Below are 18,772 nucleotides of genomic sequence, written 5' to 3'. Positions count from 1 at the left end.
CCACCGACAGGCGGGGAGAGCAACCACGCATGCGCACACGGCGGCGTGCCGGAAGTGGGCGTACCCAGACCTCCGGTAGGTCCGTGGGGGTTCGGCTTCCGGGTTTCCAGGTGGGCTCGGGGGGCCGGAGAGTGAGTGGCCGGCGCTGCGGCCCGGGAGCAGGGCCATGGAGAAGCTGCGGCGGGTCCTGAACGGCCAGGATGACGAGGAGCAGGGCCTGACCTCGCAGGTAGCGAGCCCGCGCCCTCTCCCGGCTCCCGGTTCCCGGCCGCGGCGAGGACGGGCGGAGCGGGCACTAGTGGGTGTGGGTCCGGGCCCAGTAGTCGGAGACCTGGGCCCCTCTGCTCGGCCAGTGGAAGGAGGAGGGCTCCACCCGCCTCCTGGGAAGAGTTAGGGTTTTTCCGGGCTTTCATGGAGTCTGCGTACGCCCACTTTGAAACCCACCCCCAATCCCCGCATTTGGCCTTGTGATTCAGGAAGCCGCTTTGCTGCTGACCACCCTCTTCCAGGTAACCCGTCCGCCCCACGCCTCCCTCACTCAGCCTTTGCTGGGCTTCCTGAGCCTGGCGTGGGCGTCCGGACTCGGGCTGCGCAGCGCAGGTGGGTGTGCGGGTCACTCATCCTGAGAGCAGTAGTGACCCGACATCTTCAAGCTTGTGGCATCCGTTTGCACGTGGAGGTAAATGGGGGTCTGTGAGTGGGTGCGTATCTTTTGGAAGAGGGAGACTGGAGGAAAAACAGGTCGTTGAAAAGGAAAATGATATTGAATTAAAAGTTGTCTGTTAAGGCAGTGAGCCCGATGAGAGCTTAGAACAAAAACAAAAACCCTTGTGTCTGCGCTTTACCCATGGGACTTGATAAGGGTTACTTCCTCCTATAGGAGGTTTAAAAATAGGAGTGGAGCAGGAAGTGCTTTGTGAGTATTCTTATTATTTGCATGCGAACAGATTCTTGTTTGCTGGCCACAGAAGTTGAACATTTAAGGTGGATTGTATTACCCAAGGATCTTTTGTTTTTCTCTTTTCCTTAACTGACTTGCTTCCTTGTCATATTTATTCAGCAGTTCTTGTGGGCAGGGTTCTGGGCTAGTCTGAGAAGGTTCAGAGACTCTAAGACAAGAATCTGCACTCAGTGAACTCTCTAACTTTATAAATAGTAATACAAGAACTTATACATAGTAATATCAGAAATGTCAGAAAGACAGTGTATATGGCTTACTCAACTCATTTGACCTTTTTTGAACCACTTTTTTGTGCTTGACTTGATGCTCTAGATCTGTGCTGTACAATACAGTACCATAGCCACATGTGGCCGTTTAAATTAAAATTAAGTAAAATTAAGTAAAATATAAAATTCAGCTCCTTAGTTACACCAGCCACATTTCAAGAGTTCAGTAGGCATGCGTTGTTAGTGGCTACTGTATTGGACAGTGCATATATGTAACATTTCTATTGCAGAAAATTCTGTTGGACAATGCTGCTCTAAACCTTAGGCCCACTGTCTAGAGGGGAGAAAAATATGCAGGGAAGTAATTGATTAAAGATTAGAGTGACTGACTGCTTTCAACAAGTGCTGTGAGTTCATTCAGTCATTTGGCTTATTCAAGTTATCTATCTACACATGTGGTACTGTTCAAGATGCTGGTGTTATAACAATGACCAGCATAAAAACCTCCCTCATATGGAACTTACATTTTAATTGAGGGAAACAATTAATAAACTAGTAAGTCTGTAACATGTCAGAGAGTGCTAAGTCACTTGGAAAAAGTTAAAGCAGGTTGAGGAGGTTGGGATTGCCATATTATGTAGGATGGTCAGATAAGGCCTCCCTGTTAGGGCGACAGGTGAGCGTAGATCTGAAGAGCTGTTGAGATGTCTCTACAACTCATGTGAGTAAGAGCATCCCAGGCAGAGGGTGCAGCAGATAAAGAGCCCTGAGTGGAGTGTGGGCCACATGTTCAAGGCCAGTGAGGAGGCCAGAGTGGCTTGAGCAGAGAGACAGAGAAGATAGACAAATGTAGGAGACAAGGTCAGGCAGGAAGTGAGTTCCTGGTCATGTGGGGTTGGAGGCCATAGAAAGGATTTTACTTTACTCTGAGTGCTATGGGAAGCCTGTGGGTTTGAGCCAAGTGATGGGTGACCGACCTAGATTTTAAAGGATCACTTTGGCTCTTCCATGGAGAACAGACTGTAGTGGCAAAAGGGTGGAAGCCTAGAGACTGGCCAGGAGACTAGTACAGCAGTCCCAGCAAGAAGTGACTGTGGCTTGAATCAGAGTGATAGAAGTGACGGCAGTTGTCGGGTCCGCTGCCGGTGGACCAGAACAGCCCTAGCCTCGTTATCAGTCTTTTCCCTTTTGGTGGGCGAGCGAATTGCCCGGATTCCTTTTTCCCTCTGGTCCCCGTTGGGAGGAGACGGGGAAAGAGAGCTGTGAAGAGAGGTGAGCACAGGCGCCGGCCCCAACCAGCCCGTTAAAGGACACACTCAGATGTGGTGGGGGTTCTGTCAAGCAGTTCTGTCACACAAGCACTTGCTTTTAAAGGCAAATGGGGACGGGAGGTTTTTACATCCTCCAATCAGCTTAAAGGTTACGAGAGCATGCATCCTGTCTCAATGCCTAGCTGTTGCAATCACGCAGTGTTCACGAGCGTGGAAGCGCATATTTGGCCAATAAGGGCTAAGGCAAGATTCCCGCAGACACTTCCACCCTACTTCCTCCCAGCACCTTCTTAGGCTGCCACATTAATACGCCCTTGTGGGCCCATAATGGCACCACTTGTAATGTCACTTAAGGTGGCATTAGTTTTAAGGCCCGACAGGCAGTTAAACAAAAGGGGTCAGGTTCTGTAAATGGTGTGAACATAGAGCCACCAGGGCTTGCTGTTGATGGACTTGGTGTGTGAGAGAAGGAGGAGCCAGGGATGCCTCTGCGGTGTCTGACCCGAATAGCTGCAAAGATGGAGTTGCCATCAACTGAGGTTGGGAGGAGCAGGTTTGGGGAGGAAAATCACTTCAGGATGGGTGCTAAGTCTGAGGTGCCAGGTAGCATCCAAGCGGAGATGTCAGGAGAGCAACTGTACGTAAGGTTCTGGACTTCATGGGAGGAAATATGAGATGAAATCACCAAGGGATTGTGTATAAGTGGAAAAGAGATGAGGTCCAGGTTTGACCTCTGGATGTCTCTGGTGTGTAAAGGGTAGGAGGACAGAGAAAGCCGAGAGGAGAACCGAGAGAGCGCGATGTCCTGGGCTGTGAAGGAAGAGAGTTTCAGGAAGGGGGTCCAGTGCTATGATGTGTCACGTAAGTTAAGAAAGATTATCAGCGGAGGTCACGGTCACTTCCACGAGAGCAGTTTTGGTGACTAGGTGGGAATGAAGGCCTGACTGAAGAGGGTCAGGAGGTAATAGCAACAGAAAGTGGAGATGGCGAGTGTGGATATCTCTGATTTTTGCCGTAGAGCAGAGAAGCAGATGGTAGTTGGAGGAAGAAGTGGGGGCAGGGAACATTTTATTTTTCCAGGGAAAACACTGGATGTTTCTGTGCATTTGGGAATGGTCTAGGAAATGGGAAAAGGATAATGCTGGCAAGAGGGAATCATTGCCAGGGTGCTGCCCAGGAGTGCTTGGGGAGTGGTAGGATCTAGTACCCAACAGAAAGGCTGCCTGGTGGGAGCATGCAGGGGTGCGAGCACGCGGGCTCGCAGGAGGAGAGGCCAAGGGTGTCTCAGGTGCAGGTGTAGGTGTGGTGGTTGGAGTGTGTGGGAATTCCTTAACTGTTGTCGCTGAAATAGGAAATAAGGTCACCAGCAAAAGTTTGGAGGAGGTGGGTCTTGGGAGTTCAAGGAGAAGGTAGGAAGAGATTAAGAGAGTGGGGGAGTGAATGGGTAGGAAGGTACGGTAGATGTGTTCTGGGGCCCCCTCCTCATGAGATGTCTGGGAAGCATTCAAGGATGAAGAGACCTGAACCAGGTCTTAGAGAATCCCATTGTATTCCTCCCTTGATGAATCCTTCAGTGACTTCCTGTAGCACTTGGAAAAAGTACAGTGGCTCTCAGACCTGCACGTGGTCCACTTCTACCTGCCAACACCTGCTCTCCCAGCGCTTGCGAGTCCAGCCCTCCTTCCTCTCATTGTTCTGAGGGTCTGAGCCATTTTCTTCAGCCTGGGGGCTTAGCATTTGCATTTCCTTTTTCTGGAGTGCCCCAAGCTAGCCCTTTTCAAGGTTGGCTTTTATTCCTACGTCTTCACCTCTGTGGAGAGGCCCTTCCTGATCCCAGGTGCTGTACCCGTGTTTGCGTCCTCTGCAGAACTCGCCCCAGCTTGTAACTAACTGCCTTTCGTCTGTTCGTCGCCTGTGTTCCCCTGTTTGAAGGTGAGCACCATGTGGGCTGAGAACTTGCCTGTCTTGGTCCCTACTACATGTCTAGAAGCTATCAAGCACCTCGCATAAAATATCTGTTCATAGATACTTGTTGAGGGAAGGAGTGAATGAGAGTTTGGGTTTGGACATCTCCTGAGGAGAGGGAAGGAACTGTTGTAAGGCACTTGCTGGTGGTTGGATGGCCAGGATGTAATGTGGGAACATTCTACAGAAGACTCCTGGAAACCCCACTCACTTATTTAACAGACCATTTGCAAGGTGTCATAGTCCATTAGTCCTCTCTAATAAAATACCTTAGACCACGTGACTTACAGACTACAGAAAATTATTTCTCACAGTTATGGAGACTGGAAGTCCAAAGTCAAGGCACATTACTTTCAGTGAACCCACTTCCTGGTTCACAGCCTCCTGGCTGTGTCCTTACATGGCAGAAGGAACAGGGCAGCTCTGTGGGGTCTCTGGCTTCATGACCCAGTCATCTCCCAAAAGCCCCACCTCCTGTTGAATCAACCTGACACTGGGAGGAGATTGGGAAAGGCCATTGCACGTTAGGGGGCTAGGAACAGAAAGGCTAGGGCCAGGCTGTCCACATGACATGGAAGTCAGACAGGATCCCTCACGTGGATCCTAGGCCCAGGCCTGTGGTCAGGAGTCCTGAATGAGAGAGTCACGGGGAGAGCACAAGGCCACAGAGATGAGGAATGTGTGAGCCCCAGGGTCGGGGAGCTGTGGGGCTTGGGGCGTGGGCGGCACTGCTTGGACTGGTTCTGTGGAGCAGGACCCCGAGGGGGTGCAGTGTGCAGCCCACATGAGAGGGTCTGTGGATGCCTGTGTCTTTTGCTCACTTTTCTACTTGTCTTTATCTTTTTATACACCACTGTCATCTTGAAAAAGGAATGGTAGGAATACTGGATTCAGTGTATTTGTTATTGAAAGCCACACCGTTTGTCTTTTATTTGAATGGCAGTAGCCCAGGAGCTCAGGTCTCCGCAGCCGTCCCCTGGTGGAGTGCAGATCTGGTCCTCAGCTTCTTCATCGCTTGTAGAAATAGCAGCATTTTCTGCTGTGCCATGGGATCCATTCATTCATCTTTAATGTCTTTGTTGCTAGGAATATGATTTTCTCTATGTTTCCCAACTAGTTTTTTGTTGCTGTTTTTTTAATTAATGAAGTCCTAGTTGTAGGCGGTGCTGTTGATTGCAGCAGGAAGAGAGCACCTGAGAATGCGGAGAGTGGCCCCTGCTCTAAAGGTGTTTTGTCCTTGCTTCCTCTTCCTTTGATAACACATAAGTAAAATAATTGGTAGCAGTATTTTGGGGGTGTGGGGAGGTGACAATTTTAATGTATATTTTTTTCTAAGACTAAATTTAAAGATCAACAAAGTTGCTGGTTTTGATGAGAATGTTGCTGATGTTGGTTGGAAAAGAAAGTAGCAGGCAGACCTGAAGTTTCGCGTTCCTCTGTCTCCTGCATGGAAATGCAGTGCCGGGTTATGGTGCATGTTGAAGCATGTATAGTTTTCCCAATTAGGAGTGAGGAAATCCATGATTTGTTCTGTATCCTAGACAATTTGCAAGGCTTGGGAGAAGTCATTTGTGGATTGAATATTCCATATTTCCAAATGGAAATAATTTGTCATAATGTTTCACTTTAAAGATCATCATGTAGAAGATGGCAATAAAAGGAAAAAGACGTACTATTACGTAAATAACCATGCTGTTTTGTTGCTGAGAGAAAAATAAACTGGCCATTGAAAACCAGCCATTGAACTTATGAACAATAGGGTGATTTAAACTTGTGAGAGAAAGTAAAAATGCAAACAAATAAGGGGGGGAAGAAAAAAAAGACACAACAATTACAATTCCTTGAACTTGTTAAGACAGATGAACAGATGTGGTGGAGGAGAGAGGGGAGAGCGAGGGAGGAAAAGGAGGAATTGATAAAGGGACCCAAAAATCAACTACACTGTATATTGATAAAGTAAAAGAACAAAAAAAGAAAGTAAAAATGGATGCTTTTCCCTCTTGTTAAGTCCTTCTCAGATCATTGCTGACTCACACTAATCTTTAGGAATAATGATTAGTGTAATATTCCATATTTTAATTGACAGATAAAAAATTGTATATATTTAGGGGCTGGCCCCATGGCTCACTCGGGAGAGTGCGGCACGGGGGGTGCTGAGGCCACGGGTTCGGATCCTATATAGGGATGGCCAGTGCGCTCACTGGTTGAGCGTGGTGCAGACAACACTGAGCCAAGGGTTGCGATCCCCTTACAGGTCAGAAAAAAAAAAAATTGTATATATTTAGGATGCACAACATGATCTTTTGAGAGAGAGAGAAAGAGAGAGATACACTGTGGAATGGCTAAATCGAGCTAGGTAACATATTTTCTTTTCTTTTTTTTTTTTTTTTTAAATGAACTGTTAGATCATTTGCTATGTAATGTGTAGTCTTTAGGGTTTATTCTGTTCTTTGTAGTTAAAGTATGCTTGGTTTGTATTCTTCCTGATCAGAGAATGAAATTTAGATGTTTTTGTAGACATGTTCATTCTTTGTTTAAAATCAAGTGATCAGTTTTGCTATGAACAGATGACATTGCTGGAAACAAGAATGTCTGTGAATTAAAGTAAATTTTTTTTAATGTATTAAAAAGTGATATATGTTACATTGACAGAATATTTAGTTATTTTTTATCTACTTTTCATGCTACATAAGGATTCACAGATTAATCTGTTAAGGTAAGGAATGTAAACAAAAGTATTTTGAGCTGTTGCATATAAAACTTTCAATTTTTGTTTCATTTTTCTTGAAAATACATCATAAGCATGCAGTCTTATTTTTAAGTGTATATGGTAGTGTAAATTAGAAATTTACATTTTGGAATATAAATCCTTATTGCATATTTATAGTTTTTGGAAACAGCTGTTGTTGATACTTTTTCAGCCTTACTGGGGAAATAAGTTTTAATAGTGTACTTAGTGACCTAAATGTGTTTACTTAATTGTTACTGTATGCTGGGTTATCAGATTGTATAGAGACTGGATAGTAATTTCTACTTCTTTCCCACATAGTTTGGTTAGAATTTGTGTGACATATAAGAATGCTGTTGCTCTAAAATAAATTATTATTTCAAAAATTTGTTTTCACTGTGGTTGAGGAGATATCCAAAGCTTTCATGAGTTGATTGTAAATTAACTTTCTTTAATGGAAATTGTCAGGTGTGTCCTGTGGTAGACACAGCTTGTGCCTGCCCAGGTTCCCTCTATTAGGTGGCGAAGCTTCATCACCCACCCCACCCAACTGCTGCCCACTCTCAGGTGTGCCATCACCTCCTCTCCACCCCAGCCTATAGCCAATGCCCAGCTGATGGCAGGTGGGTTCCAGAGGCATGCAGTTTACACTGCAGGCCAAGGCTGAAATCTAGTTTAAACCACTAGAGTTCCTTTCTTGGTTCCTTCCGTTTCTGTATTCAGCTTTCTTCACTTCCTTAGAGGTTTCTGCTGAGAGCAACTCCTGCGTAAGCGTCCTCGTCTCAGGCCCTGCATCTGGGGAACCTAAGACCTAGAGAAGTTGAGAGATTGCCTGCCTTGTTTTGTCCATCCTCTATTTTTTTTTTTCAGTCCTCACATCTTATATCTCGTACATTCTGTCATTTTATCCATATCGATATGCATCTTCTGTCCCTAACAGGTAAGGACTTTTGTGAAACATAAACAATACTGTTATCAGATTTAGCAAAATTAGCAGTTATTCTTCAATATCATCTGCTACCCAGACCATGTTCATATTTCCTTTAACAATTATGGAATCTTAATATTCTTAAATGACACTGCAATTTGTAAAGTAAAACAAAGGTTCAGAGTATATGTTAAAGTAAATCTTTGCCTTAAATTAATATAGAGAATCAGATTGGCAGATAGTGATTTAAGAACATATTCTAATTTTCTTTCTTTCTTAAGGTCCTGGATGCCTCGTCCCTTAGTTTCAACACCAGATTGAAGTGGTTTGCCATATGCTTTGTGTGTGGCATTTTCTGTTCTATCCTTGTGAGTGAAAACTGTATTGCTTAAAAATTTTTATTTTGACTTAGACTAATAATCTCATTTAGTACCAACAAGCAATCTACTTTATCTAAATCCTTGTTAGACTGTTTTGATGGTACATATTTAGTCACCTGAAATAGAGGGATAGAGATCAATAAAAAGATGTAGGAATTAACATTTTGGGAAGTTTTATGGATTGTTGAAATAATTTTATTTAAGAAAAATCAGTGTGGGTTAAGAGAGTTGGAGGGTCAATAATTTAGATATGATTATTGCCTTTTTTAACTTGCCATTTAAAATGAATATTTAAGTAGAGTGACATTTAGTGACGAGTGCAATGAAAGTTTTTTTATGACTCATTTATATATACTTATGCAAATAGGCAGAAGACTCATATTAGTTATAACATTGAAAATTAACTGATTTTTTTGCTATGTAATCAGAGACTGTATACTAGCACATTTATATTTAAACATATTATTACATAATACATTATTAGCACTGTAGTAGCACGTTTATATTTCAAGTCATTAAAATCATAAAATTATTTTTAAATAACTATCATATCTTCACTTAGGGAACTGGATTGCTGTGGCTTCCTGGTGGTATAAAGCTTTTTGCAGTGTTTTATACCCTTGGAAATCTTGCGGCATTAGCCAGGTATGTATGTAACTTTGGCTTCTCAAAATATGTTTGCTGTCACTACCAAATTTATCTTTCTAATAAACACTTCCCAATTAGGATATGTTTCTGTAGCTCTTTACATGTATAGAAGAATTCAGTCACAAAATTTATATTCATTCAATAAATATTTATTGGCTCCTGGTATGTAACTGTTACAATAATAGAGTATTGATGGTAAGAATAGCCAACATTTGGGAGGACCTTACTGTGTGCCAGGGACTATTCTAAATGTTCTCTATTTATAACAACAAGTTTATCAGGTAGGTTCTCTTACCATCCCCATCCCATAGTTGGAGCTGTAGGGAGAGCTCACAGGGAGGGTGAGTCACTTGCCCACCATGATGTGCCTAGTGAGTAGACTAAGGCAGGATTTCCAGCAGACAGCGGGCTCCAGTGCCCAGACTTACAGCTGCTGCACTGTGGTCCTTGCTCCTGTGGAGCTTATGCTGTAGTGGGGGAGATGGTATTGGTGCTGTGCAGAGAGTTCAGATAGGGTGGAGCAGCAGTGATCTTGCAGCTACCTTAGATTGAGTGTTCAGGGATTCCTTTTTTGAGAATCTTTGATGCATCTTTGGGTATGTTGATTGTCTTAGTCTGTTTTGTGCTGCTATAGCAGAATTCCACAGACTGGCGTAATTTATAATGAACAGAAATTCATTTTTCTTCGGGGGCCGGGAAGTCCAAGATCAAGGTGCTGGCAGGTTTGGTGTCTGGTGAGGGCTGCATCCTCCGGAGGGGAGGAAGGCTGTGTCCTCATGTGGCAGACGAGTGGAGGAGCAGCCTCCGTGTGAGCCCTCATGGCCTAATCCCCTGTTCAAGCCCCACCACTTAATACTCTCACATTGATAACCCCTGAATTTTGGAGGGGACACATTCAAACTATAGCATATCTGTTGGAATAGTTGTGAAGTTTCCTTTTAAAGTAAAGGAAAAAAGAAAACAAATTTAGTGAGAGAGTTTTATTAAATAAACTAATATAGGATTTCTTTTTTTAAAAGCAGTTTATTTTTGCATAGCGAGACAAATTAGTAGACCGATCTCTGAGGTATTTTATTTGTTTCTAATAGTACATGCTTTCTAATGGGACCCATGAAGCAACTGAAAAAGATGTTTGAAACAACAAGATTGTTTGCAACAATTATTATGCTTGTAAGTAAATGATGATAATTTAAAAAAAACTTTTATTGAAGTGTTTTTTCATTATTAATTTATGAATAATTGCCTGCTTTTACGTATGTACTATTGTTTTATTTCTCTTGTTGAATATAATAATTATATCCTTAAGGCTGTGTGGTTAAAGAGTTTGAATTATAGAGTATTATCTAAAATTATTGGCTGGGTAAGGCCTGCTCTCTGTTGCATATATCTAAGGTTGTAGCAGTTTGTATTGAAAATGAAAACTGGAGCTGGATGTATTTTTATTTTTAAGCCCTGTACTGTAGACTGTTTCTTAATGGATCGTGATTTGCATCCTTTGGAGGATAGGGATAGAAGACAGGTTACTTCTGAGTCCATTTGAATCTTCTCAGGGAGAACTGGCATTATTTGTCATCTGGCTTTGTCCCTTCCCTGTTTGTCCGCTTGACAAATAATTCTAACAGTATGGCTCTTATAACAGCACCTTTTGCTGTGCTGTCCATTGCTTGGTGAGTTCTGTATGTGACTATCACATCGTCACACTTCAGTTAAGTGTTCTTTTTATCTGGAGCTAGGTGGAAGTGGGGTTGTTGTCATGCATTGTGGGTGTTTAGCTGACCATTGTTTTGTGTGTTACGGGCAGAGAAATCCAAGTCCCTCTCTTCTGTGCCTCTGGTTCCTAACTTACTTGTTCTGGGTCTTTTGCAGATTTCTTTTGCCTTAAAGGATTTCTGATATTTAAAGAACTTAAATATCAACATTAGCTGATTAGTTTTTACTTTTAACTATTAACATTAGTTTTTCAAACACAAGTAATCTGTGTTAATTTATAAGTAAAAGTTTTTTTAACTGTAATCTGCCTGACAGTCTCCCATCTCCTCACCAGAGGAAAAAAAACCTAATTTTCTAGCTCAATTTTTTATTTTTATGGCCTTATTCAACTTCATATTTTATTACCATTTTTATAACTCTTCCAGTCATTTTCAGTTTCCTACATTAGCGTGTACATCAACATGTATGCTAACGTTTAACTTTACCTAGATTACTAAGAAATTATCTTACACTGTTAGATGACAAGAAGTTTATATTCCACTAAGATTTTACTTAGATTTGTTTTATTTAAGATATCTTGGCACTTTATCACTTAACCTTTTTAGTAACATACTATATAACATTACACAAACAAACATGAGGTCAAGAGAATGTCAGAACATTTGGAAATATAAAATATTTCCCAAAAGGAACCATTAATTACTTTTGTGGGATAACTTTGGTGAGGACTTGAGTCACTGTTGCGCGTTGAACACCTGGCATGGTCTGATTTACCGCTCACATAGATCCTGCCCATGGTGGCAGTGAGGAGGTGCCACCACCTATGGAGCACCTTCCCTATGCCAGCGTCCAACTTGCCGCGTTACAGACGCATTCTCAGTTATTCATTACAGCAGCTCTTGACAGTGCGTGGGTAGACACTCTCCTTTCAAAGAGAAGAAAACTGAAGTCTAGACATGTTAACTAACTTGACCAAGGACACTCGGGTGACAGGCATCAGAGCTGGAGTCTTACTAGGTCTTTCCAACGCCAAGCCTCCTCCCGTTCACGTTCACTCCAGGGCCTGCTTTGGGGACACAGGTTAGGGGACAGTTGGAGTTGCTTTCACAGGGATATGGAACGAGAGTATAGTATTTCTGTATGAAAAATTGTAACAGTAGAATAGTTACATAAAGCTGAGTGAAATAAAATTTACTGTTATTAGCAGCTGTACTAATTGATGTGTTGGCAATATCCTGTTACTAAACATTAACATAAGCATTCATAAGAACAGCTTTTTGTTACTCTAAAACATTCCTCATATGTTCAGTTTACTTTATCAGCAGATTATTCATTAGGTGCATCCATTTTGCCAAGGAATATTGCAGTCATAGATGTTAAACTAATACTCATGGAATATGTAAGTAAAACTAGAGTCAGCTGTCTCATTATTTCTGTTCTAAGGTATATTATCTATGCAAACAAATGCAGAATAGTTTATGCATTTTAATCAGGTTTTTTAAAGGATCTAAAATTTGTAATTTACGCTTTCCTTCTCTGCAGCTGTGTTTTGTGTTTACCCTGTGTGCTGCTCTTTGGGTAAGTTGTAGTAGTCGTGTTGGCTTTCTGATAATTGTGTGTCCCCTCACCAGGTGATGTGTCATTACACCATCATCTCAAAACAGCTCCAAGTCTGTTTTCTTAAAACCCTCCAGAGATTAGGTGTCCCTAAAATTTGACATGGTGACATCCAGTCAGTGGCTAGATGTGCAATAGATTCTACTCTGTACCACAGAGACAGAGGTAGTTAATTGGCACACGTGGGCACATGCTTACCACGGTAGGTTGGGCTGACTCCTCCCCAGCGCCCTGTATGTGGGTGGCATTTGCTCAGGTCTGTGTTCTCTGTCTGCTGTGTGAGCTGGTGGGGCTGTGCCAAGCCTCGAGGTCAGGGAGGGCGCAGCTGGCAGGAGGGAGGGCAGATGACAGAGCAGCTAACACGGAAGAGACAGAACAACCCAAATCAGTCTCATAGCACTTATGCAAAAGGGGAAGTAGTTACCGTATTGCAACTCAGTGGAGTTGTAAAGTGATGCTCCTCATTTTAAAATATATTTAATTATTGTACCCTGCCCACTCCCCAAAAGGATTTGAGGCAGTTTTTGAGCCATCAGGAAAACTATACATTTTAGAGAAGGGCGGTGTATAATACATTTTAGAAATATTCTATCAAAAATGTTCTGGTGTCCTTTTTTATTTTGATGATGTAAGGACTGAACTCTAGTTATATGAGATTCACTTAGACCTCATTTCTCAATGATAACTTAAAAGAATGTTCTTACATAATTTTTGCACATCCCCATGGAACATCGATTTCTGGTTTTGGAATGGTCTAGCAGCTTGTTTATTTACAGACAATTGATTAAAAATAAAGAAGTAAATAAAAGTAACAATGGACTAGGAATTCTTAAAATAGATCATTTTAAAACGACCATGGAAACTGTTTGTGTTATTCCAGAAGATCACAACACAATACAGTATTCCTTCAAAAAATAATTCAAGAAAAGGAGCAAGTGGGAGTGAGTGAAATGAATCCTTTGTGAGATACAGATCTAACTGCAGAGTTTTAAATGTTGATGCTAAAAAAGTTAACGATGACTTTAAAGACCTAACTCTTAAGAGTTTGGTATTTTCAGCTTATGCACAGTTGTTTCAGTAACATGTATTTAATGTAATATATGTTGCAGAATTTTAATTAATGGATACAGATAGCTTTATGTATTTATTTTTTGGTGGCTGGCTGGAACTGGGATGTGGATATAGACAGTTTTAGAAATGTAAATTTCTATGGATATTTAAGTTTGAGATCAACTGTATCTTAAATTTTTCAGACTAAAATTTAACACAGAAAATAAATGGAACTATTATCTACATTTTTGAAGGGGAAGAATTGAACTTGTGAAAAATATCTTTTAGGTTTTAAACTCATTTCCCTGTTTTTGCTGTTGTTAGTGGCATAAGAAGGGACTGGCCGTATTATTCTGCATATTGCAGTTTTTGTCAATGACCTGGTAAGTCTTTCCCTGTACTAGTTAAAAAGTTAAAATTGCCTGAGATGTGATAAGCATTTTGTTTGGAACCTGCAAAGCCCTAGCAACATCATTGCATTTATTCTGGTGATTTGAAGCACATGCCTTGCAGCCAGACCTTCCCGTGAGGTCAGATGAGCTGAGATCTGGGGTGAGTCCTCTTGGACCTGCAGTGGGTTTCGGTGCCTTCAGGAGAGCTGTGGAGGGGTTACTTCAGTGCTGGGGTGGGGTGCTGTTCCTACAGAGTTATACAGTGATGCATTCAGTCCTTTTCCACCATGTGAAAGAAATGATAAACAGAGGTGATGCCTTACGAACCCATAAAAGCGAGGCCAAATCACAGGAGGAGTGCAAGGGAAGATCAGTTCACCACGTGTTCTGCACTCTATTGCTGGACAGTTACTTGGTGGGATTCATTCTGACGTTGACTCTCTGGCATGGGATAGCTGGAGATGTCCTCAGCAGTGATTAAATACTTGTTAAGGACTTTCCTGGCCTTCCCCTACCGGAAGTTTCCTTTTCCTCTTTTCAAGTATTCACTTTTGCCTTTCTTCCTCATCAGACTCCACTCCTTCCTGCAGCCTTCTGGGTCTTGCACTGCATCTAGTGCACCTGCACAGGAGGCCATGGGTATGCGCCCTGCCGCCTCCCTGTGCGCATCTGTGTTAGATAATAGGAGGTGCTTTTCCTTGTTCTTTCGAGCTACGTCATGTTAGTCTGTAAACCCCTTCCTGATTTTGCTGTTTAAATCTCTCCTGTTTGATGTTACCAGACCTGGGATGAGTCTCTCTTTGGCCCTGTTCCTGCATTTCCACTAATAGATGTAGCATCAACGAATGCTAATTTAGTTCTCTACATTCTTCAGATTAACTGTACGATGTTATTGTACTCTTTATCATTGAAATGTGAAGACATTTAAATTGAATCTCTTAGTTATTGTCTCTAATATTTTGCCTTTTATTGCCCAATCTATACTTAATAATTGATTTATCCCTAAAAGAGAATATAATTTATTCTCAATTATTTTACAGTATCTGTTAAAACAAATAAGAGGGTACTGTTTTTATATTATAAGAAGCTCAAACTTTAGCAGGCAGCAGAATCACCTAGAGAGTTTGTTAAAACACAGATTACTTGTTAAAACAGCCTTGTGATTCAGGAGGTCTAGGGTAGGGCTCACAATTTGCATTTTTAACAAGTTCCTAGGCAATGCTGTTGCCCCTGGTCTGGGCCTCACGTTGAGAACCGCTGTACAGTATTATGCTGCCGTATTTATTATGATGTTAGATGTGTCCATTTGGCATAAAGAAAATCATTATTTAGATTAAATTTCAACATACTTGAATTTTTCTTGCAGGTATAGTCTGTCGTACATCCCGTATGCAAGGTGAGCTTGTCTGAATTCCATCTTGTTTCTGGTCTTTTAATTGTATTTACACAAATACATGAATTTAAACAATTTTTACATTAAAATATTATTTAAAGCCTTTTTTGGTTAACTTTGACTTTCTTTCTAAAAGGAAATTAATTACTATTTAAATGAGATGAATAGAATCTTGCCATGTAGAGTATCTGTGTGTAAACATTTGAGTATGTGTAGCTGATAGGTCAGGCTTTTACTCTCTCCTTACCCACCACGTGAACGTGTGCAGTTAGGGAATTTTGACAAGAGATTCTAGACCCTTTTGTGTGGCTATAAATGTTCAGTAAATAGGATAGAGGGACTCCAGTAAAACAAAGTTTACTTTTTTAAAAAAAGGAAAATGCTGGGAAAATGAGGTGTGATACATGAACGTTTGTTTTTATCCAGCAGAAGCATTTTAGTTGTATGTCAAGAGATAACTCATTTTTGTATATTTTCCAGAGAACTGTATTAATTTAGTTGTGGCGGAAAAAGCCAGAACTAATTCCAATCTAAACCTGGTCAATTCAGAAAAAGATTCTGGTGAGGCTTGGCTTTGCCTTTTTGTGAAATCTGTAGATGTGTTGTATATTAAGAAAACCAGCAAAATTGTATGCCAAATATGAACAGTGAAGGAAATTGGTAGAAAATTTTTTATATCATTTCAAATGTATGATTCTTTTTGATGAGTACTTAAACAAGGAGAAAAAGCAAAATAGGGTCAACTTCAGGTGAGAAAGCTGAAGAACGACTTTGCACAGCTCACTTACCACACACTAGAGCTTCACCCAGGAGACCTCCTGAGGTTTCTTAGCGAGGAGGAAAGGTTACCTGGACATGATATCCACTGCCGCACACCTTGAGACTCCGCAGAGATGGCAAGGCTTCTGGAGATGAACAGCCTCTCTCGCCTAGGAGTTCAGGGCCCTGCACTTGAGAGCAACAAGTGGTGTACAGAATTTGCCCATTAATCTCAAATTTTTTGAGTGGGTATTTTTAACAGTCTACATAAAAGATTTTTTTAAATGAACAGAAGTATTAAGTAACAGTTTAAACATACAGTTTTGGAAGAAAATGTGAATGAGGTTTATCACATTAATTTTTTCGGCATTTCTAGGATGTGATTATAAACATTTGCTTTTAAAATCCAGTTCATTAATTCTTTTGTTAGGTTATTTTCAGTATTTAAAGTTATTTCTTCTTCTTAAGATCTGTGTATGTGCTGATAAATGTTTCCTAAGATAAATACCATTTTAAAAATTAGCGAAATATTTCCAGGTCTCAGTTTTTGATTTTAAGTGATGCTCAGTGAAGTTTTAGTTAATGAAAAAATGTGTTGAGAGTTCACTGAGTTTAATGTAAAAAGGTGATTGTGTACTTGGCAGGAACGTATCCTGCAAATCTGTTCTTGAGGAAGATTATTATATTGGTTTCTCCCCCTGCCCCCCCCCTTTTTTTTTTTTACCAGGGATGCAGTCATTAAATGCTGTTCTTCTGTCCTAAGCTGAAAATCAGAAACTCGTGGAAAAGAACATTTGAATGCTGATACTCTTATTTTGGGTGAAGGCTACTTTTCCTGATATAATAATCACCCCAAAACAACTGCAGTGACAGTTTGAGACCATTTTGTATACTGGTGAAAACTACATGTTTGATTAAATTGTTAAATGCTTATAAATGTAGTTCACTATGTGTCTTTAATATGCTCTTCCAAAGATAAGCAGATTTTAATTGTTAACAGTTGTAAATTATTTTTAGGCAGTTAATCTTTTCACAACAGTTTTTGAAATGTAAATATTTAAGGGATAAACCTGTACTGCAAGATATATTCAGCTTTTTTGGCTTTTAAAAAAATATCTACATTTTTAAGACACCTTTTAGAAAAAACTTTAAATGTGAAACTTTTTACTTTAAGCTAAAAATTGCTTATTATGTATAGTAAAAAATAATATATAAATCTTTATAATTTTGAAATAAACCCCCCTTGGAAAAATAACATTTTCTGGATCAAATTTATAATACTTTAAGTGGGTGGTACATTGATTCAGATCAATAAAATGTAGTTCAGGCACTGTGCAGTCATTCTGTAGAAAAATGAGAGGATAGTCTCTGTCCTAGGTAATACTGCTGAGTACAAATGCGCCAGTGGTGCAAGACTGAGAGCAGAGCGCATGCCAGAGGTGCAGGTGTTGGCAGGTGTGAGTCGGCCTGGCTGTGAAGGTGTTGGGGAAGTTGTGTAGGACTGAGAGCAGAGCGCATGCCAGAGGTGCAGGTGCAGGTGAGGGCAGGTGTGAGTGGGCCTGGCTGTGAAGGTGTTGGGGAAGTGGTGCAGGACTGAGAGCAGAGCGCATGCCAGAGGTGCAGGTGCTGGCAGGTGTGAGTCGGCCTGGCTGTGAAGGTGTTGGGGAAGTGGTGCAGGACTGAGAGCAGAGCGCATGCCAGAGGTGCAGGTGCAGGTGCGGGCAGGTGTGAGTGGGCCTGGCTGTAAAGGTGTCGGGGAAGTGGTGCAGGACTGAGAGCAGAGCGCATGCCAGAGGTGCAGGTGCAGGTGCGGGCAGGTGTGAGTGGGCCTGGCTGTAAAGGTGTCGGGGGCAGTGCGGCAGCGGGAGCGGGGCTGGAGGGGCTGGAGGGGCTGGAGCCGCGGAGGAGAAGCAGCGCAGGAGAAATAGCCCAGCTCCCCTCGCCTCCGCCTCCCCGCCAGTGGCTGGCCCTGGCCAAGTGTCAGAATGCAGGTGGCAGGAAAGGCTGATGGCGGATGGTCATACACCGAGGAGGTGGTGAGATCTGTGAAGGAGGCGCCCCCAGGGCGATGTAGGCTTGCTTCCTGCACAGCTGGCCGGCGAGCGTCGCACAGATGGGGTAGCAGGGCTGGCCATCGCTGAGCACAGAAGTGGGGGTGCAGGGAGCCGAAGCTGCGGGGAGGCTGGTCCGCACCGCAGAGCGCTTCTGCCGCCAGGACCCCGCTGCCCTGATGCAGAATAGTTCCCTGCTCTGCGTGGGAGCTAGACGAAAGTGCAATGAACGTCCTTGTCCCCAGGAGGCCACAGTCATGGGAGACTAATTCCCAGTCGTGACAGTGAGGTGTGGGGACCGCGGCTGCAGAGGTACGCACAGGATATCGTGCTAGTGTGGACGGCAGCTCACCCAGCCGGGAGGGAATCGGAGCCGGGAGCGGAGCCACCGCGGGGGAGGCGTGTCTGCAGAACACGTGCAGACCCGGAGAAGAATCATCTTATTTAGACGGCTGGTAGGTGACAGCACAGACAGCTCCTGAGTCACGACGGTCGGACCTTCAGGTTTTCTAATGTGGGTGGTGTGAAAGCGATACGTGCTCAGTAGAGACCACACTTAGTCCTCGAATTACACGATACCCAACACTGCCATAGAACAGGCTCTGGTTAGGTGATCTTGCCCACCTGTAGGCTAACGTGAGTGTCTCTGCACGTGTTAGGTAGGCAGGCCAAGCTGTGACGTTGGCTAGGGCAGGTGCATTCAATGCATTCTC

The 18,772-nt window shown here is 42.5% G+C and overlaps 1 protein-coding gene across 1 annotated transcript; it reads left to right on the top strand.

Annotated features, from left to right (window-relative positions):
• The first annotated feature begins 80 nt into the window (after nucleotides 1–80).
• SFT2D1 (SFT2 domain containing 1) lies at nucleotides 81–17,085 on the top strand. The gene is made up of 8 exons (XM_063097955.1): nucleotides 81–229; nucleotides 8,341–8,427; nucleotides 9,002–9,084; nucleotides 10,176–10,257; nucleotides 12,340–12,375; nucleotides 13,789–13,847; nucleotides 15,223–15,252; nucleotides 16,736–17,085. Exons 1-8 carry the CDS (start codon nucleotides 167–169, stop codon nucleotides 16,773–16,775), a joined length of 480 nt encoding a protein of 159 aa, XP_062954025.1. The 5' UTR covers nucleotides 81–166; the 3' UTR covers nucleotides 16,776–17,085.
• The last annotated feature ends 1,687 nt before the right edge of the window (nucleotides 17,086–18,772 follow it).

This window comes from Cynocephalus volans, chromosome 5 (genome assembly GCF_027409185.1).
Source record: "Cynocephalus volans isolate mCynVol1 chromosome 5, mCynVol1.pri, whole genome shotgun sequence".
NCBI lineage: Eukaryota > Metazoa > Chordata > Mammalia > Dermoptera > Cynocephalidae > Cynocephalus > Cynocephalus volans.
Note: the sequence above shows the minus strand (reverse complement) of the source record. Positions and strands in the feature narration are given on the sequence as shown.

Coding starts and splice junctions, on each gene's coding strand:
- SFT2D1 (XM_063097955.1), top strand. CDS start 167: ATGGAGAAGCTGCGGCGGGTCCTGAACGGCCAGGATGACGAGGAGCAG. Junction 10,258..12,339: donor TTGCAACAATTATTATGCTT/GTAAGTAAATGA, acceptor CCTTCTCTGCAG/CTGTGTTTTGTGTTTACCCT. Junction 13,848..15,222: donor CAGTTTTTGTCAATGACCTG/GTAAGTCTTTCC, acceptor TTTTTCTTGCAG/GTATAGTCTGTCGTACATCC.